Below are 25287 nucleotides of genomic sequence, written 5' to 3'. Positions count from 1 at the left end.
AGTTTCCTAGAATCAAAGTTTTCTACCTCACCAGCCTTATTCACCTCTGCTCCCCATCTCCTTCTCTCTGCACGAACTGGCTTCTCCTTCAGCACGCCACCATTTTGGCTGCTTCTCCTCTCCTCCACGTGGCCTTTCTTTGCTCTCCTTTCTCTGAGCTCTCCTCTAATGCTAATCTCAGGAACCAAGAGAGAGGAAGCTCCCGGTCTGCCCCATATTAATAGTGTAGAAATCAAAACTTTTAATCCAATATACAAACAAGGAAGTCTCTGATACAAAGTCATTTAGGGTGGGAAAGGCTTAGTCTTAAAACTAAACCTTGGGGTATAACAACCCTGCCTGCTTACAGCCTGTCTCCCACACCCAATGCAAATTATAAGCTAGCAAACCTATATATCATATTTACAAACTTATCTGACCAACAATGATGGATTAGTTCCGGGTAGTAGGAGGAGAAATGGTGAGAAATGGCTGAAAATTGGAAAATAATTTGGAGAATAAACTTGACAGGACTTGATAATGGAATCGATGTGGAGGTTGAGTGGGAGGAAAGGAGGAAGGGAGGAAGACCTATCAGGGATGATGACTAGATTTTTGGTCTGACCACCTGGGTAAGATGGTGGTACCATGATATATGATAAGGAAACACTGGGAGAGGAGCAGGTTTCAGGAGGAAGAGAGTTTCGGAGGGAAATCATTGGCTCTGTCTGTGTTAAGTTTCAGAGGCTTATTATATTTCCAGGGAAGATATTGCATGGCAATTGGTTAATCCTATCAATAGCTAAGGGGAAGAAGTTCAGGTTGGAGGCATTTTAAAACAAGGGATGATATCAGCTGGTGACTAACAGAGATACAGGAACACAGAAGGCAGGTTAGATATTGAATTATAATACTAATACTTGCTGTGAAGGGGAACATGAAGTTAGTGAAGAGGGAGGCTGGTCAGAGAAAGTTCCACAGAAGAATCATATCTGAATTTCTAGTATTTGTAGAACACCAAGCAGTGACTTGTATCAGTGAGTCCCACTGTCCCACTGTCGCATAGTTCCTTTGAAACTGTATGCAAAGTATTTAATGTAGCTAATGGTCTAATTGTAACTTTGCTTTTTACTTGAACTACTTAAAGTCAAATGTGCCCTATTATGAGAATAGCCAGGCACCCAGGAGTAAAGGCTCTGGAGCCATTCTGTTGGGTTCAAGTTCTGGGTCAACCACTTAACTAGGAGGGTGTTTCTAAGCATATTACTCAACACCTCTATACTTCAGTTTTTCTTTCTTTTCCTTTTTTTTTTTTTTTTTTTGTGAGAGAGGAAAGGAAGAGGGGAGAGGGAGAGAGAAAGAGAGAGAGAGAGAGAGAGAGAGAGAGAGAGAGAGGCATTAACACGTAGTTGCTTTCACTTTAGTTGTGCATTGATTGCTTCTTGTACATGCCTTGATTGGGGATTGGATCTCTGACTCATCTGAGCCGCAACCACTCATCCAAGCCAGGACCTTGGGCTTTTCAGGCTACGGATTTCTAGGATCATGTGGAGGATCCTTCACTCAAGATAAGTGACAAGTCCATGCTCAAGTTGGTGACCTCAGCATTCTGGGTGGAGGCTACACTTGAGTTTTCTTATCTGTAAACGGGCATACTGGACGGCTTATTATGTTCCTTGTACTAAGATTTTACGTATATTATTCACTCCCCCCCATAATTAATAGAGTTGAATGCTGTTAGTATCCTCATCTCACTGATGAGAAACGGAAGCCCATTCATCCATTCCACAAACATTTATTGTGTGTCTGCCATGTGCCAGGCATGTTTCTTCTGCTGGCGTTAATTAAATCCTTGCCTTTGTGCAGTTTCAATCTGGAGTTTAGAGAAGGGAGAAAGATGAAAAACATAATAAAGATGTACATTAAAAGGTAATTACAAGATGATAAATACTGTAGGAAAAAAACGGCAGAATAATGGAGCTAGAGAAGTTAAGGTGCTCCACCCCTCAATTCATCCCTTTATTTTACTGTTTCAAACATTATACTTTAGTGTAACAGGAGTCCTGGGGGGGGGGCGATTAATCTATCAGAACATATCTACGTTGCTGTTTTTTCAGTCACCTTCCACTTAACCATATTTGTTTTCTTAAAATGTAAAATAGAAATTTAGAACACGAAGGTAATGTAGCAGTTACAGCCTCTGGCTTAGAAAGTAGTTGATGGAAGTTGCGGTTTTAAGTTGGGTGTCTAGGGTAGACCTCACTGAGCAGGTGACATTGTAGCAAAGATTAGATGGAGGCGAGACGGCGAGCGACCCAGGTGTCCGGGGGAAGAGGATTCGGGAAAGGGAACAGCCAATGCAAAGGCAGGCGGGAGCACATGCTTAGTAGGCGCGCGCGCGAACACACACACACACACACACACACACACTCACACACACTCACACACACACTCACACACACACTCCCCCACCACCCAGAGCAAACCGGAGAGAGTAAGACGTGGTGAGAGATAGGGGCTACGGAATGAGATTCAGGAACTTTTGACTTTTTCTCTGGGTGAGATGACAGACCAATGGACAGTTCTGCCTAAAGGAATGCTATCACTTGACCGCCTGTTCTCGGCCCTTCTATTTAGGCTCAAAGTCCAGCAGGCAGTCCGGCGCTAGAGCCTGTGCTCTCAAGATTAAAGAACCAGCCGCCACCACAAAGGCTCAGCTACACAGCCAGAGCCTCCCCACGACTGGTGACCATGATCCTTTCACTTAAGCCCCGCCCCGACCTACCGCCCTCTAGTTCCCCAGCTCCAAGGCTCGGTATCCACTCAGCCGAGTCACCACGTAGCGCTTCCCCAGCTACGGATTGCGCAATTCAAGCAGCCGGGCGGAGTCTGGATGTAGGCGGAGCGACGTAGGAGACGCGACGAGGCAGCCTTTAGAGCCCACGATACACAGTGACTGCGCCTGCGTACACCGGATCCGGGCCGCCGACATTCCAGAGCCGCCATTGCCCCGCCCTAATTCCGGGGCGGAGTTCTTAGCCACGCCTGCGCACAGCCCCGCCGCAACCTACGCCTGCGCGCTTCGCCATCCCGGCCCCATCCCCCAGGTTTTTCGGGTGGGGGAGGGGGCGCTTCTCCGCGAGTCACGATGATGGCGGCCACCATCCTGTGGTGAGCTAGCGGATTCTCTGCTTCTCTCGAAGAACCCCTCGAGCCTCCTGCAGACTTAGTGGCTGACGCCAGGCTCCTGCAGAAGTACGACGGCCCGAGGTCGCGGGAAGGGCCACAGTCGCGGAAGCAGCGGCGCGGCCCGAGGCCACGGCTGGGGGAGAGGCCGCGCCGCAGGGCGAATGTGACAAACCCCCACCCCCACCGCCTTCCTCCCGAGTGCACGAGGAGCGCTGGCGACCCCGGGGCCCCGCCAGGCCACAGACCCCGCCCAGCGGCCAGCACCCGGAGCAGGTCCGGCAGCGCAGCGCGGCGGCACCATGCAGGTCACCCTGAAGACCCTCCAGCAGCAGACCTTTAAGATCGACATCGACCCCGAGGAGACGGTGCGAGCGGCGGGGAGCGCGGGCAGGGGCGGACGGGCACGGGCCGCGGGGAGCGCGAGGGGTCCGACGGGCCCGGGCGGGGGGCGGCGCGCTAGTGCGCGGGGGCCCCGCCGCAGCTCTGAGCGGGGCCGGGCGGCGCGCCGCAGCGGGGAGAACTCTGGGCGCACCCGGGACAGCTCGGCGTGCGTGGGGCCCGGGCCTGCGGTGTGCCGGATGAGGCCTGCGGGCTCCGGGCACGAACAGGGCCCGGCCGACCCGACCCGACCCTTTGGAGTTGGCCACGGGCTTTGTGGCTGGAGTAAGGGGAAGCGGTGGCCAGACGCTGGAGGCCTGGTCGCAGATGGCATGGAGCACACGCACGCGGGGCACTGGCGGCCTTGGCCTAGGAGCTCTCCTGAGGGGGGCCAGAGGGTGGGTGGGGTCAGGGCTTCCGGGGTGATGTGGCTGGGTCCTCTGGTGTGGGTGCCCAGATGGGGGAGGGAGGCGGAGGCGTCGCTAACACCCCCTGCGTGCACCTGGTGAGGTGCTAAGCTCCAGGGAGGTAGTAACCGGAGATAATGAACCATTTTAAAAGAGGGTGTCAAGTTCCATCTGCCGCAGTGTCAGAGGTGAGGCTTGGGGAAGGGGAATTCTGTGCCCTCTTCCTCCCAGAATTGGTAACCTTTTTATTTGCCTATATGTCTTGACTCGTTTGGCTGCAGTTCTCCCGCCAGCGTACCGACACCCATAGGTAGATTGCATTTTAAATCCTCTTTGATGGTGAAGATTTATTTCTTTAGAGCCCTTCAAATCCAGATTCAAACTCAAGTTCAGGTTAATGGGTGTTCGGTGTTAAAAGTTTTAGAATTATAGGAATTGGAACCCTCCATTCACCCCCTCTCCCAATAAATAGCATGTCGTGAGAGGAAAAAGAAAATAAAAACTTTTGATCTCTTCTGCGGTTAAACCTTGGAACACTTCAGAAGTCCACATGGTAAAATCTCATGCGGGAGTCCGTATTTGTGACTGCAAAAAGGGCCACTGTTTTGAAATCAGTATAGCTTTACTGCCAAGAGTCTAAAATGCCCTGAGTGTACATTTACTACTTATGTTTTGGAATTGCCATTCTTTATACTTTTGGTATTACCCATCTCATTTAATCTAAAGTTTTCTACATCTTCAATCATTTAGGAGACAAAGTTCCCAACCTTTTTGGAATTGTGGCACAAAATGATTTTATTTCAGTGCTGTGTGATTCCTTAAAGGTGCAGAAGATACCAATCATAGATGAGAAACTTAAGTGTCCTCAGAATTGGCAACACCCTGTGAATCGATATTACTAATAGAAATCAGATTCTTGACGATTCCTTTACTGCTTAGTATAGACCTAATATGTTAGATGATGAAAGTTACAATGCAGCTCTTTAATTTTTTTAGGTACAACTTAACATTTCTATTTGACTTTGGTTCTTTGTAGTATTAAATGTTGGTGCTGCAGGAACTTTTGCCAGCTTATAAAATTCAGAATTAATTTCAGAATTATTGAAACAAAGGTTTTTTTAAATGTATCTGTGAGTTTTTTGAAGTTATTCAGTGACTTTCTTCAGCTCCACTGAAATATTCTATAAGATTTGTATAGCTCTGTGGGCACTTGATACATGCATTATTTTAGAGCCAATATTGTATTTGTATAGATTTTTAACTAAGTATTTGCTATTTTCCAGTTGATTTCCAAGGCAGTATATTAGTTATATGTATTATAAATATACTTCTAGAAGTATTATTTTCAGAAAGCTCATTGGTACAGAATGGCTTCTTTACCCTTAAATATTAGTGATTTTTAATGAATATTTTTGATATTATTTGAATGTAGAATTTCAGAAAGAAATAAGGAAGAGTATGTTAATAGAGACTAAGTGTCCTATTTGTAATCTGTTGTGAAAACTAGGTAACCAAGGATATTAGAGAGAGAGCAAAAATAAAGGGGAAAATGGATTATAATGAGACTTGTAGGGAGATGTACATAAAATGAACAGCTCTGTCTGCTCCAAGGTTTTTCCTTGTTTGATTTTTGCTTAGAATGAACTGAGGAAATTAAGTATCTTGAAGGTGCCAGCAGAGACCTTTGCCGTGAGTGAGCAGGAGCAGAAAGGAGTGAGAGAACTGAGAGATAAGCTGAATCATGAGAGAGATTTGTTTGTTGAACAAGTAAATGTTTAGTGAGCTTTGACTGGCAGGCCTGGAGGAATACAGGGACTTGTAGGACCTGGTCTTGGTCTTCTGGAAGCCTAATTGGCCTAGTTACAGCTTAAGGTTATGCAGTTGGAGGTGTACAAAGGGGAAAAGGTAAGAGCATTTGTTTTTTAGTGTACTGTATTTAGATTTTTAATATTGGAAGTCCTTACCCCCCCCTTTTTAACTAAAGAAACTTTCTTAAGCACTAGCCATTTTGAACAGTTTCAAAAGTCTTTATTATTAGAATAGTAATGCAGCTTTTATAAAATATTTAAACAACATAGAAACCAAATGAGAAGATGGGATGGGGAAACCATTGCTGAAGGAATATTTTTCATTGTGTGGAGTTCTATTGTAAATAGTTTAAAAAAGAGAAATTTAAGCTATATAATAGAGCATTCTGAGATGTCTGATAGACTGATACTCATATAAAATTCTTTAAAATTCTAAAGGTTGGTTGTGTGGATATTTAGAGGGCAATGAAGTATACAAAGTTAAAGTCAGATCTGAAGGCACTTAAATGTTTTGTTTTGCCATTAATTGAGAACCAGGTGGATTAAAGAACAAAAATTGATTTTAATACAGTGCAGATCATATTGTATCAATGAAAATGACAAAAAGAGTATGTCATGTAAAGATTTAACCTTTTGATCTGCTAACTCCTGCCACTATTGTGTACTTTCAAAACTGCGCTCTCTCTCTCTCTCTCTCTCTCACACACACACACACACGCACGCGCGCTCACACACACACCCTAGCAGAGATGAAACTTGAAATGTACAAGCTGGCATGTAATTGTGTCACCATATAAGTGACCTCAAAACTGTGTATATACATTGGAAGTTTTTGATAAGAGGAATGTAAAGATACAGTAGTTTTAATTACTGTAAACAGCGTAGTGTGCTGTACGGTAATTTGCAAAGAATTACCTTGCTATGCTCTTTATCTGTATGATGTTGATTATGCTATACAATACTGCTTTTGCAGTTGTTCTCCATATGGTATTTGCTAGCCATACCAGTGTTTTTTTTGTTCATGAATTGTTCCTGTTGTGGTTTATTGTATTTTAATATAGCTGTTCTGGAGCTTGTGTCTTACTGTAGAGGTTTCCTAAATTATTAAAACATCAAGTAATAAATGGATTAAAATCTATATTGCAGAGGTGAAACTAAGATTTCTTGGTATATTGGTAAAGTAAAATATAGAAAGTACCTGGGAAATCTGGTATGGTTTCTGCCGGAGTTTTTTTCTTTGTACACCTGACACATAGTAGGCATTTAATAAAGATCTTTTGAATGAATTGAATACATTCTTTTGATGAACTATCAAGTCATTGATCTCATGTTTGCATGTTAATTCATTTGATATTTGTTGAATGCTTATTAAATGTCAGGTCCTGTTGTGATGCATACATTATAGTGGACTAAATCAGTAAAAAAAAAAAATTGAAACCCATATAATGGTAAAAGCTATGTAGAGAATTGAAATAGGGTGAGTAATGTGATAGTGCACGGCTGGGTGGTTACTTTTGTTTTTTTCCTCATTGATTTGGCAGGGGAGGGAGGGAAAGAGAGAGGGAAGCATCAACTTGTCCCACTTAGTTTCATTTAGTTGTGTACACATTGATTGCTTCTTCTAGGAGCCTTGACTCGGGATTAACCCACCACCTTGGTGTGCCAGGATGATGCTCTATCCACTGACCTACTTTGCCAGGGCTGGGTGGCTACTTTTAAAATGACTAGTTACAAAAACCCTTTCTAAATAAGATGATTTTTAAATGAGATCTAAATTACAATAAGCAATCAGATTGGGAGAGTCTTTTCTTTCTTAGGGAGAGAGATGAGAAGCATCAACTCATATTGTGTCACTTTAGTTCATTGGTTATCTCTCATGTGCCTTGACATGCAGGGTAGGATCTGGGGTGCTCAAGCCTAGCCAGTGACCCCAGTGACCTTGTGATCATGATGATCCAGAGCTCAAGCTGGCAAGCTTGTGCTCAAGCCAGATGATCCCACATTCAAGCTGTGACTCCGGGCTTCGAATGTGGGACCTCAGTGTCCCAGGTCGGCACTCTATTCACTCTACCACCACTTGTCAGGCTGGAAGAGTATTTTCTATAGGTAAAGACCTCCCCCCAACACCCCAGGGAAACAGAGAAGAAGGGAGAGAGAGGGGAGGGGTAAACATCTGTTGTTCCACTCAGTTGTGGGAAACCCGCTCTTAACCAACTACTAACTATCCAGGGCAGGTCAAGACCTTTAATAGAGTGTGTTTGGGGAGTCAAAAAGGTCTGTATTGCTGATCTGGTAAATTAGGGTTGGGGGGTGTAGGGTAGAGAGATCAGAGATTGGAGGGTTAGGCTAGGAGCCAGAGTCTGTAGGGCTCTAATCAGCTGGGGGTTTTCAAGGCAGATTACAAAGCCTTTGAGAGATTTTAAGCTTAGGAGGAAAATGATTTTTTTTTGTATGATTTTAAAGTTTCTTGGACTGCTGTATGGAGGATAGATAGAATAATAAGCAGGAGTGAAAACAGGGAGACCAATTAGGAGACTTGCACAGTAGTCTTAAGCAGTGGAGGCTTTGACCAGGGAAATACTGTAGAAGTGGTGGAGATGAAGAGAAGTGGATGGATTTGAGATAATTTGAGAGTGTTATTGAGAGAATTTTTTGAAGGGTTGGAGTAGGGGAAATTGAGAAAGCAAAAATTAAATCTAGATTTTGGTTGTATAAATTGTGTGACTGCTTATGTTTTCCTGAGATATGGAGAGCTAAAAGAGGACCAGGTTTGGAGATTGGGGTGAGGACTTGAGATTTAAGTTTAAGATGCTTATTAAATATTCAAGTGGGAATGTAAAAAAAAATTTATTACGAATCTCAATTCCAGAGAGAAGTTTGGGCTGACAATAGGCAGCAGATATGATTGGTTAACTCAGTGTGTGGGACTAGATGGGATCATCCAATAGGCTTTTTTAATGCCTAGTCTTTTTTTTTTTTTTTTTTGAGCCCTAATGCCTTAAGCAGGGGTCCCCAAACTTTTTACACAGGGGGCCAGTTCACTGTCCCTCAGACCATTGGGGGGCCGGACTATAAAAAAAAACTGTGAACAAATCCCTATGCCCACTGCACATATCTTATTTTAAAGTAAAAAAAACAAAACGGGAACAAATACAATATTTAAAATAAAGAACAAGTAAATTTAAATCAACAAACTGACCAGTATTTCAATGGGAACTATGCTCCTCTCACTGACCACCAATGAAAGAGGTGCCCCTTCCGGAAGTGCGGCGAGGGCCGGATAAATGGCCTTAGGGGGCTGCATGCGGCCCGTGGGTCGTAGTTTGGGGACCCCCGGCCTAAAGTATGTACAGTATATGTTTAACATTTATGCTACTAGAATTAAAGAACATTGATGAGATTGTTGCTGGGTAATAGGATGTGGCCTAGGGCTGAATCTTGGGATCCTCTAATGTGCAAAGATTGACTAGTGATGAGGTCAAAGAGCGACCCCTGTTAAACTAGGAAGAATGCAACAAAGAAAATGTTTCAAGGAGGAGGAAAAGGTCAAATGTGTCTAATAATTGAGAAATCAAAAATAAGATTTAAAACAAGACGTGACCTTTGGTTTTGGTAATGTGGAAGTCATTATTGACGCTGATGGGTAGTCTCCATAGAGTGGCAGGGCTAGAGCTAGATTTGAGTGGACTGAGGAATGCTTGAGTGATAAGGAAGTGGAGATGGTACCTATGGACATATACTGATAATTATCCTAGACATTGTCCTTTTTCCTGATGTAGCTGCCTTTCTCTGTGGGTTAAAACCATGAAAATGATTACAATAATTCTGAGTTTCACAGCATGTGGTAGACATTGTTTTAAAAATAAACCACACCAGTCTTGGACAGATAACTCAGTTGGTTAGAGCCGTGGTCCCCAACCCTCAGGCTGCGGACCGCTACCGGTCCACAGAGAAAGAATAAATAACTTACATTATTTCTGTTTTATTTATATTTAAGTTTGAACTATGTTTTATTTTTTAAAAATGACCAGATTCCCTCCGTTACATCCGTCTAAGACTCACTCTTGATGCTTGTCTCCTAAGTTTGACAGTTATATTTAAAAATATCACAGTTTTTACGCCGGTCGCATAATTTTATTTTGTGCATTTATCTGTCCCACCCTAAAGGCCGGTCCATGAAAATATTTTCTGACATTAAACCGGTCTGTGGCCCAAAAAATGTTGGGGACCACTGGGTTAGAGCATTGTCCGGATATGCAGAGGCTGCCAGTTCGATCCCCAGTCAGGGCACATACAGAAATAGATCCATGTTCCTGTCTCTTTATCCCATCTACTCTCTCCAAAATCAATAAATTTTAAAAAATAAGTAAAAAGAAACCATACCAGAATTGTGAAAAATATGTAACAGTATAAAACATACAAAAGAAGCGAGGACCAGCATGATTAGTAAGTTGCCTGGGATCACACAATGACCTTTGTAGTTTCACTATCTATGAAAGGCAGTCTTGCTCATGCCCTGGCCTTCTATTCCTTATTTCTCACCAAGTTATCTTTCCTTCTACTCTCCCTCAGTCCCATTGATTAGTAACTAGTGCTTATCATTACTGTTAGCTGTAGCTCTTTCTCCATCCCCACTAATCTGTCTTTGGTATCCCATTTTACCTTCCCTCTGATTCCAGTTCTAATGAGACCTGTAATCCTTTTTATTCATACTTTTTCACTGGCCCTCCCCTCATGTTGTCGCATCCACCCTTGCCCTATGACAAATAGGGCTGGCGGTAATCACCCCCATGCAAGGGTCAGCATAGTATGTCCCTTGAACCAGGCTTCTGGCTGTATAGCATTTGCTTGTGACTTTGGGCAAGTTACCCAGTTAGGTGCCTGTTTCCTCATGTGTAAAATGAGAGCACTGCCACTGGAATTACTAACTTTATAGGGTTGTTTTGAAAGTTATATGAGTTTGAGATAATATAGAGTGCTTAGAACCGTGACAGTGGTTGGTAACGTGGTCCCACTTACACCCTGTTGTTTTCGCTGGAAAACCCCAAATGTGATTAAATTGAGCCCCGCTTGTGCTTGCAGCTGTTCAACTGGAAGGTAAACACATGGTCGCATTGACTTGTCTCACTTAAATTCATGAACAGGTAACCTTAACTGGGTCCTTAAGTACTTGATAGTCATGTATTTCCCTAATCCATTCACTCTTCCACTGCCCTAGGCAGATTTCATATCATCTCATCTCCTTATTTTCAGCAGATGACCCTAGACTTTATATTTTATTGAAATTTTATATTTTATTGAGAATATAGAAATAGTTGGGACTTTTAAAAGGGCCTACCAGAGCTACCTACCTGCTAGCCTCATTTTATTGTGGATAGCCATCTATTGAGACCAGTCCCTCCATTTTTCCACAATATTCTACATATACTACTCCATCATCAATGAAGGACGTCACTCCATTAATTCTCCTTTTCTCTTCTGCATCATTCCTTTTCCATTTCTAGAGTATGCAAACATTTCCCTATCTTAAACCACCCCCTCCATCCACAACCCTCTTTGGCTGGTGAAATGGGAGTACTATAACAATAATTTACCTGCCTTCATAGAGCTGGTGTGATAATAAGGTGAGCTCGTGGCTCTCAAAAAACAAATTCTGCTTTCATCAGTTTTCCATTATTGATGAATGTTTCCACTATCCTTTCTAAAGAAAGATATGTGTAAATCTGAAATCCTCATTCTCTCAACTTGATGTAATCAGCAATTTCAAACAGTTATTAAGAGCAGTGTTCTGCCATTTTTTTTTAGTTTGGAAGTTGTGAGATTATTTATTTGATGGGTAATGTATAATATTTTTGTCACTTTTGGAAAGAAAGGCTAAATTTAAGCTTGCCGTAACACAGTGAATTCTTGCCGAAGGACACCACACCATCTGTTCCCTATAAGTTTGCATAAAGTCCTTGTATAGTGTCTCAAAGAGCTAATTTTATAACTGAGTGAACTTTATAAACCCTTTGAAACATTATTTAAACTTTTTCCAGCAGAAGAGGTAGACTGGTGACAAATGACTAATATGCTCTAAATGAACAAGTCCTGGATGCTTCCAGCAGGTAGATAAAAATTTGTCCCTTCTCCCCCCACACTGCTGGTTGAATTAGGGATTTGGCTTTTTTTTTTCTTTTTTTTCTTTTTTTTCGAGTAGTGCATTCATTATGTCCATTCTCTGCCTATATAAAAACTTTAAAAGTTACAGGTAAACTTTTCTAGTTACTTGGTCTTCAAACTCTATGCCTCTTTTAATCTTATTGGAACTTATATTATGCAGACTATATTTTGGAATAGAAGACATTAAAGTGTCATGAATAGGTTGACTTAGGAACCTAAACACCATAGTTTCTGTGTGAGATGTGGATTCTGGATATTATATTTAAAGTAGTAGATTTTGGAACCATAACCTCAATTAAAGAATTGATTACCTTTGTTTATTGTCTGTTTATACATTATTAACATTGTACTCTCAGTTATTGTTTCAATAAGAATATCACTTGTGCTATATATTTTCATTCCTTTGGGTCCAGCAAGGAGATTTTTTCTGTTGCACTGATGTCAACTAACGTGTTTATAATCAATTTGATTTTTAGAATTAGCAGGAGCCTACTTTATGGGAGAAATTCAGGAAATACTCCTTGGTGCCTGTGCCAGTTTCTAGATGGAATGATATCACCCAGGGATCCAAAAAGGAAAGAAAAAGCTTTGCCTGTAGTGTGAATCTGTGAAGTCCTTTCATAAACATATTTGGCTTGGGCCTTTCTTTTTGGTAATGGTTAATTGTCAAAATTAAGTTGATCTTGTTTTTATAATTTGCTAGGCTATTTAGTATTAGAACTACTGCTTAAATCTGTTCCCCAAATCGCAGTATATTTTTGTGTAATAGTAGTAAGCAATGGTTGGGGGAATGCAATGAAATTTTCTTTCTTTTAGCTCTAAATATTTTCTTAAATTACTAAAATAATTCAGGCTTGTTATAGTAAAGTCTATAAAGTAAAAAGTGACAGGCTTTGGGCCACTGGTCTACGTAACCACTGGACTCTATATGTAACTAATATTCTTACTATCTACATGTAATATATATAAACACTACACTGTTCTGTTTTTTTAAAAAAATTTTATTTATTGATTTTTAGAGAGAGGAGAGAGAAAGAAAAAGGAGGGGAGGAGCAGGAAGCATCAACTCGTAGTAGTTTGTTGTATGAGCCTGGAGTTTTGAACCGACGACCTCAGTATTCCAGGTCGACACATTATCCACTGTGCCACCACAGGTCAGGCACAACTGTACTGGTTTTTAAAAAATAAATTGCTTAGCCACTAGCTTTTGTCTTTTAAATATAATTACAAATAATTCATTCATTCGTATGTGCATACATTCAAGGAATACCTTGGATATATAGTCATCATTTTGTTGTATTGCATCATATTCAGATGAATGCATGTGCGGTAATGTATTTTATCATTTCACCATTGATGGATGTTTAGGGTTGTTTTCAGTATTACCTACAAAAATGTAGTGCACATATTTTTTTCAGGTATCTTTGAAGTACTTGTGTGAGCATCTGTTTAGCATTCGTTTCTAAATAGGAAATTTTTGGATCTAAGGCTAGCAGATTGCTTCAAAAATGCCTGCATCAGTGCTCAGAAATATCAATGGTATTTGTTTACAAATACTGACTTCCATATGAGTAGCTGGGATTCAAATAGAGATGTAGCACAAATTAAGGGAGTTAAATATTGTGAAGCTCTGTATATACGGCCTGGTGTAGAGTAAATAAGTACATAGCACCTGTGAGCTGTTGTTATTTATTTAACCAGATGTTTCAGGGCAGTTTGCATAGTCTTTTCCTGTGTATAGTTATAGCAGTAATATAGAGTCTGGCCAGGCAGTGGCACAGTGGATAGAGCTTTGGCCTCTAGGACGCTGAGGAACCAGGTTCAAAACCCTGAGGTTGCTGGCTTGAGCAGGGCCTCATCCGGCTTGAGCCCAAAGGTTGCTTGCTCAGCTAGCCCTCCCCCCATCAAGGCACGTATGAGAAAGCAATCAATGAACTACGGTGCTGCAACTATGAATTTATGCTTTTCATCTCCCTTCCTTCCTGTCTGTCAGTCTGTGTCTGTGTCTCTGTCACTAAAGAAAAGAAAAAACAAAAAAGCCCAGTAATATGTAAAATATACTGTAACATTGAGGAAGCTGGGTTATTATAAACATTCAATTGCTGACCTAATCAATAAGGAGTAGTCTTAGAAGTGTTATGCTAAAGTGCTATATAAGAAGATTGAGGGGGCTGTAATTTGAGACATTATTTTGATACCTGAAACATAGAACTTAAATTTGTTAAATGAAAATGACTACTTTTAATGGTTGTTGGCCTGAACTAGGGTAGTGAGTAATATGGTATGCACTGTAATATCCACATTGGGAGATAAATGGTAACTGAACCACCATATAACTCATTTGATGTGTGGAATATGGAAGCAGCAAGAGAAAAGCACATCACACGGGAATGGGGTAAAAAAGGATTGCCCACCGGCTTTTGCATTAGCTCTTTTAATAGACTATCGGCAAATCTTGGAGATTTTGCTGATTAGGTTCCAGACTACTGCAATAAAATGAGTATCACAGTAAAGTGAATCATAATATTTTTGCTGGTGGGCTGGTGGTGGGGAGGTCTTGCCATCAGTTCATTAAAAATGTAACATCTGTGAAACACATTAAAATGAAGTATGCTTATATTGTTATGATGATCTCCCTTTTCCTGGTGGGGGAGGGGGGAATAAAAAGCCAGTCTATTATGTTTACTATTAGATATCGAGTACGTTTTATTTATTTATTTACTTACTTATTTTTCCATTGATGGAGAGAAGGAAGGAAGAGAGCAAGAAGCGTTAACACATCCTTTCACTTAGTTGCTCTATTTAGGTGTGTACTCATTGCTTCTCATATGTGCCTTATCCAGGGGTCAAATCTATGACCCCTGACGACACTGGGTTGGCACTTTATCCACTGACCAACTAGGGCCGGGCAAGTATGCTTTTCTCTCTTTATTTTTTTGTGACAGAGACCAAGAGGGACAGATAGGGACAGACAGGGAGGGAGAGAGATGGGAAGCATCAATTCTTTGTTGCGGCTCCTTAGTTGTTCATTGATTGTTTTCTCATATGTGCCTTGGGGGAGGGGGGCTACAGCAGAGAGTGACCCCTTGCTCAACCCAATGACCTTGGGTTTCAAGCCAGCGACCTTTGGGCTCAAACCAGTGATCATGGTGTCATGTCTATGATTCCGCACTCAAGCCAGATGAGCCCATGCTTAAGCCCGCAACCTAGGGGTTTCAAGCCTGGGTCCTCCACGCTCCATCCACTGCACCACTGTCTGGTCAGACTGCTTTTCTCATAAAGCACACAATTTCCTAAGAGACGCAAGTGACTAGAAAAAAGTTTGGTTTCTTGAGTGTTAACCATGCTTTGTCTCTAGCTGAGTTACTGATGAACTCCAATTATTTAGGAGGAAATAAGCAGCAAAATCAAAGTTTAGTACCTGCTTGTTTATTAACTTTGGATAAATTCGTTCTGGTTATTTACTGAGACTGGGGAGCTCAATTTTAGATCCATTCTGTTGATGCCTTACTGGAACAGGAGCATTGACACAGGGCTTAGCAGGCCATTACCTTCTGAAGAGAAACAGAGACATTAAGGTTGAATTGCCTGTGCGACATCCAGTGAAGGTTTCTAGAAAATTTGGGTATGCATTACTGAAGGGTCAGAGGAGAACTGAATTAGAGATAGAGATGACAGGCATCTGGGGGTTATTAAAAGTAGGAGCAGATGAGATACATTATCCTGGTATGGGAGAAAAGGCAGCCTTAAAGGACTGGCTAAGGAAGAGGATTTCACAAAGGAGTGAACAGAGCTAGGTAGGAAAACCAGGAGAGATGGCTTTGTGGAAGCCAGAGGAAGCCAGTGAAAAGGAGACAAGTCAATACTGTCAAACATGACAGGGAGGTCAAGTATAATAGGGAAGGACTAAGAAATGCCTGATTCTGATATTACTAATATCAGAGATACTGGTAAGAGCAATCTAAATGGAATTGTAGGAGTAGGTATTACTGGATAAATTAAGCAGCAAAGTGAGAACAAAGTCCCTGCATCTATTGATCAGCACATTGGAATAATGGGTGTGGGGCTACCACTAAGTAAAGGTGATGTGTGTAGTTAAGTTTCTGAAAAATGCTTGAGACTAAGGGAAGGAGAGTATAGCTAGCAGGAGAACAAAGGGTTGTGGGTTTTTAAGATGATAGAGAATTGAGTCTGTTTAAATGTGAATGGAAATGAACTAGCTTTGAGAGGGAAGTTGAAAATAAAGCTGGGGGGGAGGGGAGAGGACAATGACTCTAGAAAGGTACTAAAGAGCACAGGAGGGAGAACTTGGAATGGGAAAAAAATTAAGTTAAAAGGATACCTCTTTCACTTAGGTGGGAAGGAGATTAGGTAGATCTGGATGCAAAAAAATGTCATTTGTGAATTTGTGTGTGTTAATGTACATGAAGCCATATAAACATTACTATCTTTATTTTGGAAGACTATACCATAGTTAGTCCTTTGTATCCCTCTCAGACAGTTTTTACCTAAAGTTTAGAAATATCAACGTATCCAGTTTTTAAAAGTATTCTGGGAAACCAAAGGAAATGGAATTTCCCCTCTTGTTTTTTGTTCCATTGTAATGAAACTGGTTCCATTATATTTTACTCATGTGCCAGTCTACTTTCTGATAAGTTAGTTTCAGAAATTGATGTACTTCATCATGAGCCTATTGTCATGTAATTTTAGGAATCAGAGAGACCATAAAGATCATGTGCTGTATTCCAGTTCCTCTTACTTTATGGATGCAACTGATGCTGAGAGAAACTGAGCTACTTGTTTAAGATTACTTAAGTAGTACAGTGATTTTTCAGCCTTGGCTGAACTTTGGAACTGTTGTAAAGCTTTTAAAAAAATAAGATGTCCACGTCCCACGCTCAGAAACAATGTTTTTAGTTGGTCTTTGTAAAGCCCCCTTAGGTGATTATAATGAAACACTACCTGCTTTTAAAGTGAATCACTGGCCTTGTAACATTCACATTTCTCTTTCATTATTGCACATGGGCCATTTTATTTCTTAGAACTTTACTTTCTTACTCTGAGAAATAAGCCTATAAACTTCATGATGAGAATCAATGCTTTTTGATGTTGAAATCTTTATTTTAAATAGATTTATCAGGTCAATTGGTAAAGTTTTTTTAAAAAAATTATGTGTAACAGATGATGGTATAACAAAATTTATACTTTTTGTGCCTAATAATATGGGTTAACTTAATAGTGAGTCTTTTGATATTGTAAAGACATAATCATTGACTTTTTGGAAGCATTACTATATATAAACATTTTTTCTTGCATCATTTATTCAGATTCTGGATATCATTAGTTGTTTAGACTTTTTTAAAAATAATAAATGCAAATCTTTATTTTTCCTATAGGTGAAAGCATTGAAGGAGAAGATTGAGTCTGAAAAGGGGAAAGATGCCTTTCCAGTGGCGGGTCAGAAATTAATTTATGCGGGTATGGATTGAATGTTGAAATTAATGTGCCACTTTCTTCCTTACAGTAGATTCTTTTAGTTTTAGAAATAGTCATTTTAGGCCCTGGCCGGTTGGCTCAGCGGTAGAGCGTCAGCCTAGCGTGCGGAGGACCCGGGTTCGATTCCCGGCCAGGGCACACAGGAGAAGCGCCCATTTGCTTCTCCACCCCTCTGCCGCGCTTTCCTCTCTCTCTCTCTTCCCCTCCCGCAGCCAAGGCTCCATTGGAGCAAAGATGACCCGGGCGCTGGGGATGGCTTTTTGGCCTCTGCCCCAGTCACTAGAGTGGCTCTGGTCGCAACATGGCGACACCCAGGATGGGCAGAGTATCGCCTCCTGGTGGGCAGAGCGTCCGCCCCTGGTGGGCGTGCCGGGTGGATTCCGGTCGGGCGCATGAAGGCGTCTGTCTGACTGTCTCTCCCTGTTTCCAGCTTCAGAAAAATGAAAAAAAAAATAAATAAAAAAAAAGAAATAGTCATTTTAAGGATTGTAGTGTATACTAATTGATTCTGTCAGAAACATGATTGTACAGATAGAAGCAGTGAACGAGCAGTCATTTGAATATAGTAATATCTAGTCCCCTCTTTATTCACATTTGGTTTGTATATCTCTAATGATGTTAGTTTTAATTTTTTGTTTTTGGTTTTATTGAATAAATTTGATGTGTAACATTGTAAATTTAAGGTGTACAAATTATAGTGCTGTATTATCTGTATTCGTTATACTGTGCATTATATCTGTGGCTATGTACTACTAGTTAGAAGTTTGTACCATTAAACACCCATTATTGAGTCTTAGCCCCTCCCCACTCTGGTAACTGATGCCCTCGTAACTGTCATTTTACTCTGTTTTTTAATAGGTTTAACTTCTTTATATTTCACATATATGTGATGCATACCCTATAGTACTTGTCCTTCTCTGTCTGACTTATCTCACTTAGCATAATTTTCTCAGGGTCCATCCATGTTGTCATAAATGGGAAAATACCTTTCTTATCACTGAGTAATGTTCCGTAGTGTTTGTCACCTTTTATCCATTCATCTTTGGGCATTTGGGTTGTTTCCATATTGGCTATTGTGAGTAGTGCTGCGATAAACATGGGAGTACATTTTTGAGGAGCCTCCATATTATTTTTCATGGTGGTTGGATCAGTTTATATTCCCACCAACAGTGTATAAGGGTTCCCTTTTCATCATTTTGTTAATTGTTCCTTTGTACAGTAGCTTTTGAGTTTGGTGTAGTTCCATGTGTTGATTTTTTCCCTTTGTTGTTTGTGCTTTTGGCAATATTCCTAAAACATTATTGTCAAAAACAGTATTGGTGAGCTTCTTCCTCTGACTTTTTCTTCATTCTTGAGTTTATTGGGGTTCCCTTTGTTCTAGGAGTTTTATGGCCTCAGGTCTGATTTTTAAGCCTTTGATCCATTTTCAGTTAATTTTTGTGAGTGATATGAGATAGGGGTCTGGTTTTATTGTTCTGTGTGTTTCTCCAATTTTCCCAGCATTGCTTGGTAAGGAGACTACTCCTTCCTGGCTTTTGTATTTTTAACCAGCCTGAGACTTTTTAAAATCTATTGAAATGAAACTATTATACTGATTGTTTTTGTATGTACTTGGAGTTATTCTTGTGAAATTAAATTTCAGTTCTTTTTTTTAATAAAATACCAAAATTGACTGAAGAATATAGAAAACCTTATATATCAAAAAATACAATTAATGACAGGAGAAGAAAAGGTTAATATTCAGATTATATAAAGAGCTCTTGGAAAATAATAAGGAAAGAATGACCCATTAAAAAGTTAACAAAGGATATGAATAAGAAATTGCATTACTGGCCTTACTAGTAATCAGGAAAATATATTTTAAATATAGACTTGCTATTTGACTTTTGTGGAGAAAATGCTTTTCTTTTTTTCTATGAAATCAACATATCATCATTGTAGATGTCAGTAAGGTAGCGGGTCTTGGATGGCCCATGGATTCTTATCTCTTCTTAGAAATTTTGTTGTATTATCTTAACTGAGATGATTTAAAGAAAACACCCCAAATTAGGAGTCAGAATCCTAAAAAGGCAGGTAGTTGGCAGACATAAAACTAAAATTTCTGGTTCCTAGTCTTGGTTTGTTTTCTCAGTCCCATATAGAGAGACTATTCCTTTCAGTCTTAATGCCAATAGCTTTTTATGCAGTAACTTTTTAAAAAAGATTTTATTTATTGATTTTACATAGAGTGGAGAGACGGTTGGAGGAAGTGAGAAGTATCAGCTCATAGTTGCTTCACTTCAGTTGTTCGTTGCTTACTTGTCATAATGTGCCTTGACCTGGCAAGCCTAGAGTTTTGAACCTGTGACCTCAGCATTCTAAGTCAATGCTTTATCCACTGCACCACCACAGACCAGCCTATTCAGTAACTTTTTTTAAATGGAAAACTAAATTCAGGGAAAAGAAAACCTGAAGGAATCCCAACCTAGCATTTGACCTTTAGCATTATTGAAGTCTTAAGTAGTTCTTTGCGTCTTACCTAATTCTGTATCTTGTTGGCATTTCTGTGTACTAAATCATTTTCTAAAAGTACTTTTTGAGCATCTCACTTTTATAGCATTGGAATATTTCTGTTTTGCCAGGCATCTGGTATTTGTAGAAGCAGGAAGTTTGTTTTCTCATTTCTCCCATGAAGAAGAATTATAGGTTATTCCCCAACAATATTCCTGTGCAGTCTGAATGTTGGCTTTTTTGGGTTTTTTTGGTTTTCATAATTTACTTTCATAGGAATATTTAAGGTTAATATTTAAGGTTAAATATTTCCTTAACCAGCAAGTCTTTTTATTATAAGTATTGCTTTTAAGAATTGTTTGGGCCTGACCAGGCAGTGGCGCAGTGGATAGAGCCTCGGACTGGGATGCGGAGGACCCAGGTTCGAGACCCCGAGGTTGCCAGTTTGACCGCGGGTTCATCTGGTTTGAGCACAGCTTACCAGCTTGAGCCCAAGGTCGCTGGCTCGAGTAAGGGGTCACTCGGTCTGCTGTAGCCCCTCTGGTAGAGGTACATATGAGAAATCAATCAATGAACAACTAAGGAGCCACAGCGAAGAATTGATGTTTCTCATCTCTCTCCCTTCCTGTCTGTCCGTCCTCTGTCCCTCTCTCTGACTCACTCTCATACACAAAAAAAGAATTAATTTGGGATATCTACACTGCTCACAAAAATTAGGGGATTATTTTATAGCTTCATATTCATTTTGAAATATCCCCTAATTTTTGTGAGCAATATATATACCATATATGTGTTTGATATCTTTTATTTTTAATTTTTATTTTTTTGTGTGTGTGTGATGTCTTTTAGTCAGATGCTTATGCCTTTTTAACTAATTGTGTTTCCATTTATATTTATTATCTTGGCTTATTGGTTAATGTTTCTCTTTTGGGAAAGTATTAATTGATAGAATTGGTGTTGGTGATTGTTTTAACTTCATTATGTTTAAGACAAAGGTTACTGTGCCTTAAATAACATTTTTTTTTCTTCCTTAATAATACTAGGCAAAATCCTCAATGATGATACTGCTCTAAAAGAATATAAAATTGATGAGAAAAACTTTGTGGTGGTTATGGTGACGAAAGTAAGTTTCAGCCTTATTCTGTATATCTTCATGAATGTGAGTTTTTAAATAATAATAATCCCAAGTCCAACCTTTTTATACCTTTAAATCAGTGGTTCTCAACCTGTGGGTCGCGACCTTGGCGGGGGTCCAACGACCAAAACACAGGGGTCGCCTAAAGCCATTCAAGACCCCGAGGTCGCCAGCTTGAGCGTGGGCTCATTTGGTTTGAGCAAAGTTCACCAGCTTAGACCCTGGGTTGCTGGCTTAAGCAAGGGGTCACTCGGTCTGCTAAAGGCCCGCGGTCAAGGCACATATGAGAAAGCAATTAATGAACGACTAAGGTGTTGCAATGCGCAACCAGAAACTAATGATTGATGCTTCTTATCTTTCCATTCCTGTCTGTCTGTCCCTGTCTATCCCTCTCTCTGACTCTTTCTCTGTCTCTGTTAAAAAAAAAAAAAAAAAAGAAGAAAGTAACAATAATTGATAACATGCAATAGAAAACATGGTTCAACAAATAAATTTTAACTACTACATACTTTTGTACTGAGGAGCAAAAGTAACAGTTTATATGGATTAGACTTAAAAAATTTCAGTCCATTAAGAGCCAAATATATTTTGCAGTATTCAAGCACTAGTCATTAATCATTAAACTTTACCTATAGAGGAACAGATCACAGGAGGAAATTTTTTCTCATCTGTTATTTTTAAATATGATAAAATACACATAGCACAAAACTTATTATTGATATAACCATTTTTAAGTGTGTGGTCCATTGTCATTAAGTACATTTACTTTGCAATCATCACCACCATCATTTTCTAGAACTTTTTTGTCTTCTCATACTGAAACTGTACCCATTAAACAGTAATTTTTTTCCATACCCCCCCAACCTCTACGTACTTCATGTAAGTGGAATCATAAAGTATTTGTCCTTTTGTGACAAATACTTATTATTTCAAGGTTCTTCATGTTATAGCATCACTGTTCTTTTTAGAGTTGAATAATATTTCATTGTCTCATCTAGTTTTATTGTACATTGTGCATAATGAAAAATGTGGAGCCCACACGTTTGGTTATGTATTCATTATTGGGTTTGTTTGTTTTTTTGTATTATAGTAGTAATCTTGACCCTTAGAACATAACTAAGAGTTAACAGGATCGGTTTCAGAATAGGTGCACGCATTTGAAGAATAGCAACTTGGAGCCAAGCCTATTCTTTTTTTGTTGTTAATTGATTTTAGAAAGAGAAGAAGAGGGGAAAAGAGGGAGAGAGAGACATCGATTTGTTGTTCCATATATTTATGCATTCATTGGTTGATTCTTGTATATGCCCTGACCAGGGATCAAACCTGCAATGTTGGCATATTGCAACAATTCTCTGACCCAGCCTATTCTAATTTACATAGAGTTCCAGTGATAATTGTGCTTGCTCTCAAGTTCCCTGCCCCTACCTTGCATATAGACTCCTAACAGTATGGTTTTTACCCATACATAATTGCTTTCTGTTCTATGGAAATCTTTATGGCTCTGCTTCTAGTTCAGAAAATGCAAAGTGGCCCTGGCCGGTTGGCTCAGCGGTAGAGCGTCGGCCTAGCGTGCGGAGGACCCGGGTACGATTCCCGGCCAGGGCACACAGGAGAAGCGCCCATTTGCTTCTCCACCCCTCCGCCGCGCCTTCCTCTCTGTCTCTCTCTTCCCCTCCCGCAGCCAAGATGACCTGGGCGCTGGGGATGGCTCTGTGGCCTCTGCCTCAGGTGCTAGAGTGGCTCTGGTCGCAACATGGCGACGCCCAGGATGGGCAGAGCATTGCCCCCTGGTGGGCAGAGCGTCGCCCCCTGGTGGGCGTGCCGGGTGGATCCCGGTCAGGCGCATGCGGGAGTCTGTCTGTCTCTCCCTGTTTCCAGCTTCAGAAAAATGCAAAAAAAAAAAAAAAAGAAAATGCAGAGCATGTGGTTATAACTTTATTTGGCCTTTTTTTCCCCTGTTTAACTACATAGACATTTCAGAACTTTTGTTAACCTCTTTGTACTTAAATCTATCAGTGTTGACCTTTTTTTCATATTAACTTGATACAAAGGCTGAAATTGTTGAGTAGAGCTAATTGAGGTTGATAGTTAAGATAATATATATGCTCTCAATCAACTTTGAAAGAGTAACATGGACCCAGGCTGGTGGCTCAGTGGGTAGAGCATTGGTCCAGTGTATGGACCTCCTGGGTTCAGTTCCCGGTCAGGGCACACAGGGGAAGCAACCGTCTGTTTCTCTTTCCCTTCTCTCCCTTTTCCCCTCCCACAGACAGTGGCTTGATTGGTTTGAGCGTGGCCCTTGGGCACTGAGGATCGCTGAGTTGGTCCAACAATAAGCCTTAGGTGCTAAAAATAACTCGCCATTCAAGCATCAGTTGCAGGGTGGATCCCAGTGGGAATCTATCTATCTACCCTCCTCTCACTAAAAAAAAGAGTAACATAAATAGTGATTCAGTGTGTTAATGTTGACTATTACGTCACTTGACAAAGTTATGTTCAAGTTATTAGTGTTGTGTTTGTAGCATTCTGTTTCAATACAGTCTAGTATTTTATCATCATTCATTATTTTGCTTTTTAATGTGTTTAGCCTAAAGCAGTGACAACACCAGCACCAACAACAACTCAGCAATCAAATGCTACCACCACTACCACAGTTAGTTCCTCCACAGCACCAGCTGTGGCTCAGGCCCCAACCCCCACCCCTGCTTTGGCTCCCACTCCCACTCCCACACCTGCACCTATCACTCCAGCCTCAACAACAACATCTTCTGAACCTGCACCTGCTAGTGCAACAAAACAGGAGAGCCCTGCAGAAAAGCCGGCAGAAACACCAGTGGCTACTAGCCCGACGTCAGCTGACAGGTAAGCACTGGATTCTGGAAAATTGTATCTCAGAATACATTCAAATACATTCATAACAAGAACTTCCTGCATGCGTTTATTTTGATTTTTGTTTTGATCTAATTAACTTTCTAGCCACTGTTAAACTTTTTCTAAACTTTGAAGTCTTGATGAAAACTGTACTTACGTGTAAATTTCCATAATCTAGGTTTGTATACTCTGCATTTTATTTTCCAGAGGGAAAGGGAAAGAGGATCATAGTCATTATTCATTTTCTGTAGAAAAGTTTGGAAATACATATGACCAAAAAGGAGAAAGAAGAACTATAGCCAAAGCAAATGCTTTAGTTCTCTTGGCTAAAAATTATACAGGGCTCCCAGCTTTATCTGAGCACAAGTTGTAGCATGTTAAGTGTGCACTGCCTTGGAGCTGTTTGTATTGTGACTTTAGTGCAGCTCAGGACCTCAGTGGCAGTAGCTGGAGTCCTCAGTGTCTGAACCAGACACAGTGGAAAACTGCAGCAGTTGGAAACATTTACTGACACGGGAGGATGTTAGAAATAAATATAAGAATGATCAGGAAGAATTTAGTCATGATTCTTCAGTTCAGTGTTCTGCCTTTAAGTACAGTTTCTATGTCTGATCTAGCATGTTTGGAGGGGTTTGAGTCACCTTGTTCATTGCTCACTTGGGTCCTCTTTTCAAGCACTTGATTCCCTAATCAGTGGTCGGCAAACTCAGCAGAGCCAAATATCAACAGTACAACGATTAAAATTTCTTTTGAAAGCCAAATTATTTAAACTTAAGCTATATAGGTGGGTACATTCCTTATCGAGGTAGCGCCTGCTCGTGGTATTTTGTGGAAGAGCCACACTCAAGGGGCCAAAGAGCCGCATGTGGCTCATGAGCCGCAGTTTGCCAACCAGGGCCCTAAGTGGACAGCACAAGCTCAGGTGATAAAATATTTTCCCAATTTCTACTGCTACACCTTGCATTAGGCTTCTGAGGCACCACTGCCAGACTAGATGTTTCTCCCTGTATACAGATAGAATGCATTTAACCCTTGTACCCGGTGGGAGGCAATCCCAAGTTAGGCTATGCTATTATATCAGAAGGCTGTTGTCAGTTCTGTGTATGGGAGAAAACTTACAGATTTCAGAGACAGGTTTCCTGAACTGTTTAAATGCTGTAAATGTAATTAAATATGTCTAGAGTCTGTATACTATATCTTTCATAAATGCTTTAAGCTCCTTAAAAACCTCAGTGTTATTTCAGAGTCAATCATATGTTTTAATGTGCTAATACTAATACCATCCATTCAAATTTCTGTGTTATCACTATTCTTTGTGTTTCTTCCTCGGGGGTATAGTTTTGTCTACCTAGTCTAAGAGTGAGGATTACCT

At 40.6% G+C, this 25287-nt stretch overlaps 1 protein-coding gene across 3 annotated transcripts in view; it reads left to right on the top strand.

Moving 5' to 3' along the window:
• The first annotated feature begins 3063 nt into the window (after positions 1-3063).
• Positions 3064-25287, top strand: part of RAD23B (RAD23 homolog B, nucleotide excision repair protein) — a 40230-nt gene continuing 18006 nt past the window's right edge. The window contains exons 1-4 of one of the 3 annotated variants that reach the window (XM_066256586.1): positions 3064-3533; positions 17320-17401; positions 20953-21032; positions 23632-23906. In XM_066256586.1, the coding sequence (XP_066112683.1) occupies positions 3468-3533; positions 17320-17401; positions 20953-21032; positions 23632-23906 (503 nt within the window). In that variant the 5' untranslated portion in view covers positions 3064-3467. The remainder of the gene's footprint in view (positions 3534-17319; positions 17402-20952; positions 21033-23631; positions 23907-25287) is intronic. The other 2 variants (XM_066256585.1, XM_066256584.1) reach the window with 2 other exon arrangements.

Source organism: Saccopteryx bilineata, chromosome 2, assembly GCF_036850765.1.
Source record: "Saccopteryx bilineata isolate mSacBil1 chromosome 2, mSacBil1_pri_phased_curated, whole genome shotgun sequence".
In the NCBI taxonomy this organism is placed as follows: Eukaryota; Metazoa; Chordata; class Mammalia; order Chiroptera; family Emballonuridae; genus Saccopteryx; species Saccopteryx bilineata.
Note: the sequence above shows the minus strand (reverse complement) of the source record. Positions and strands in the feature narration are given on the sequence as shown.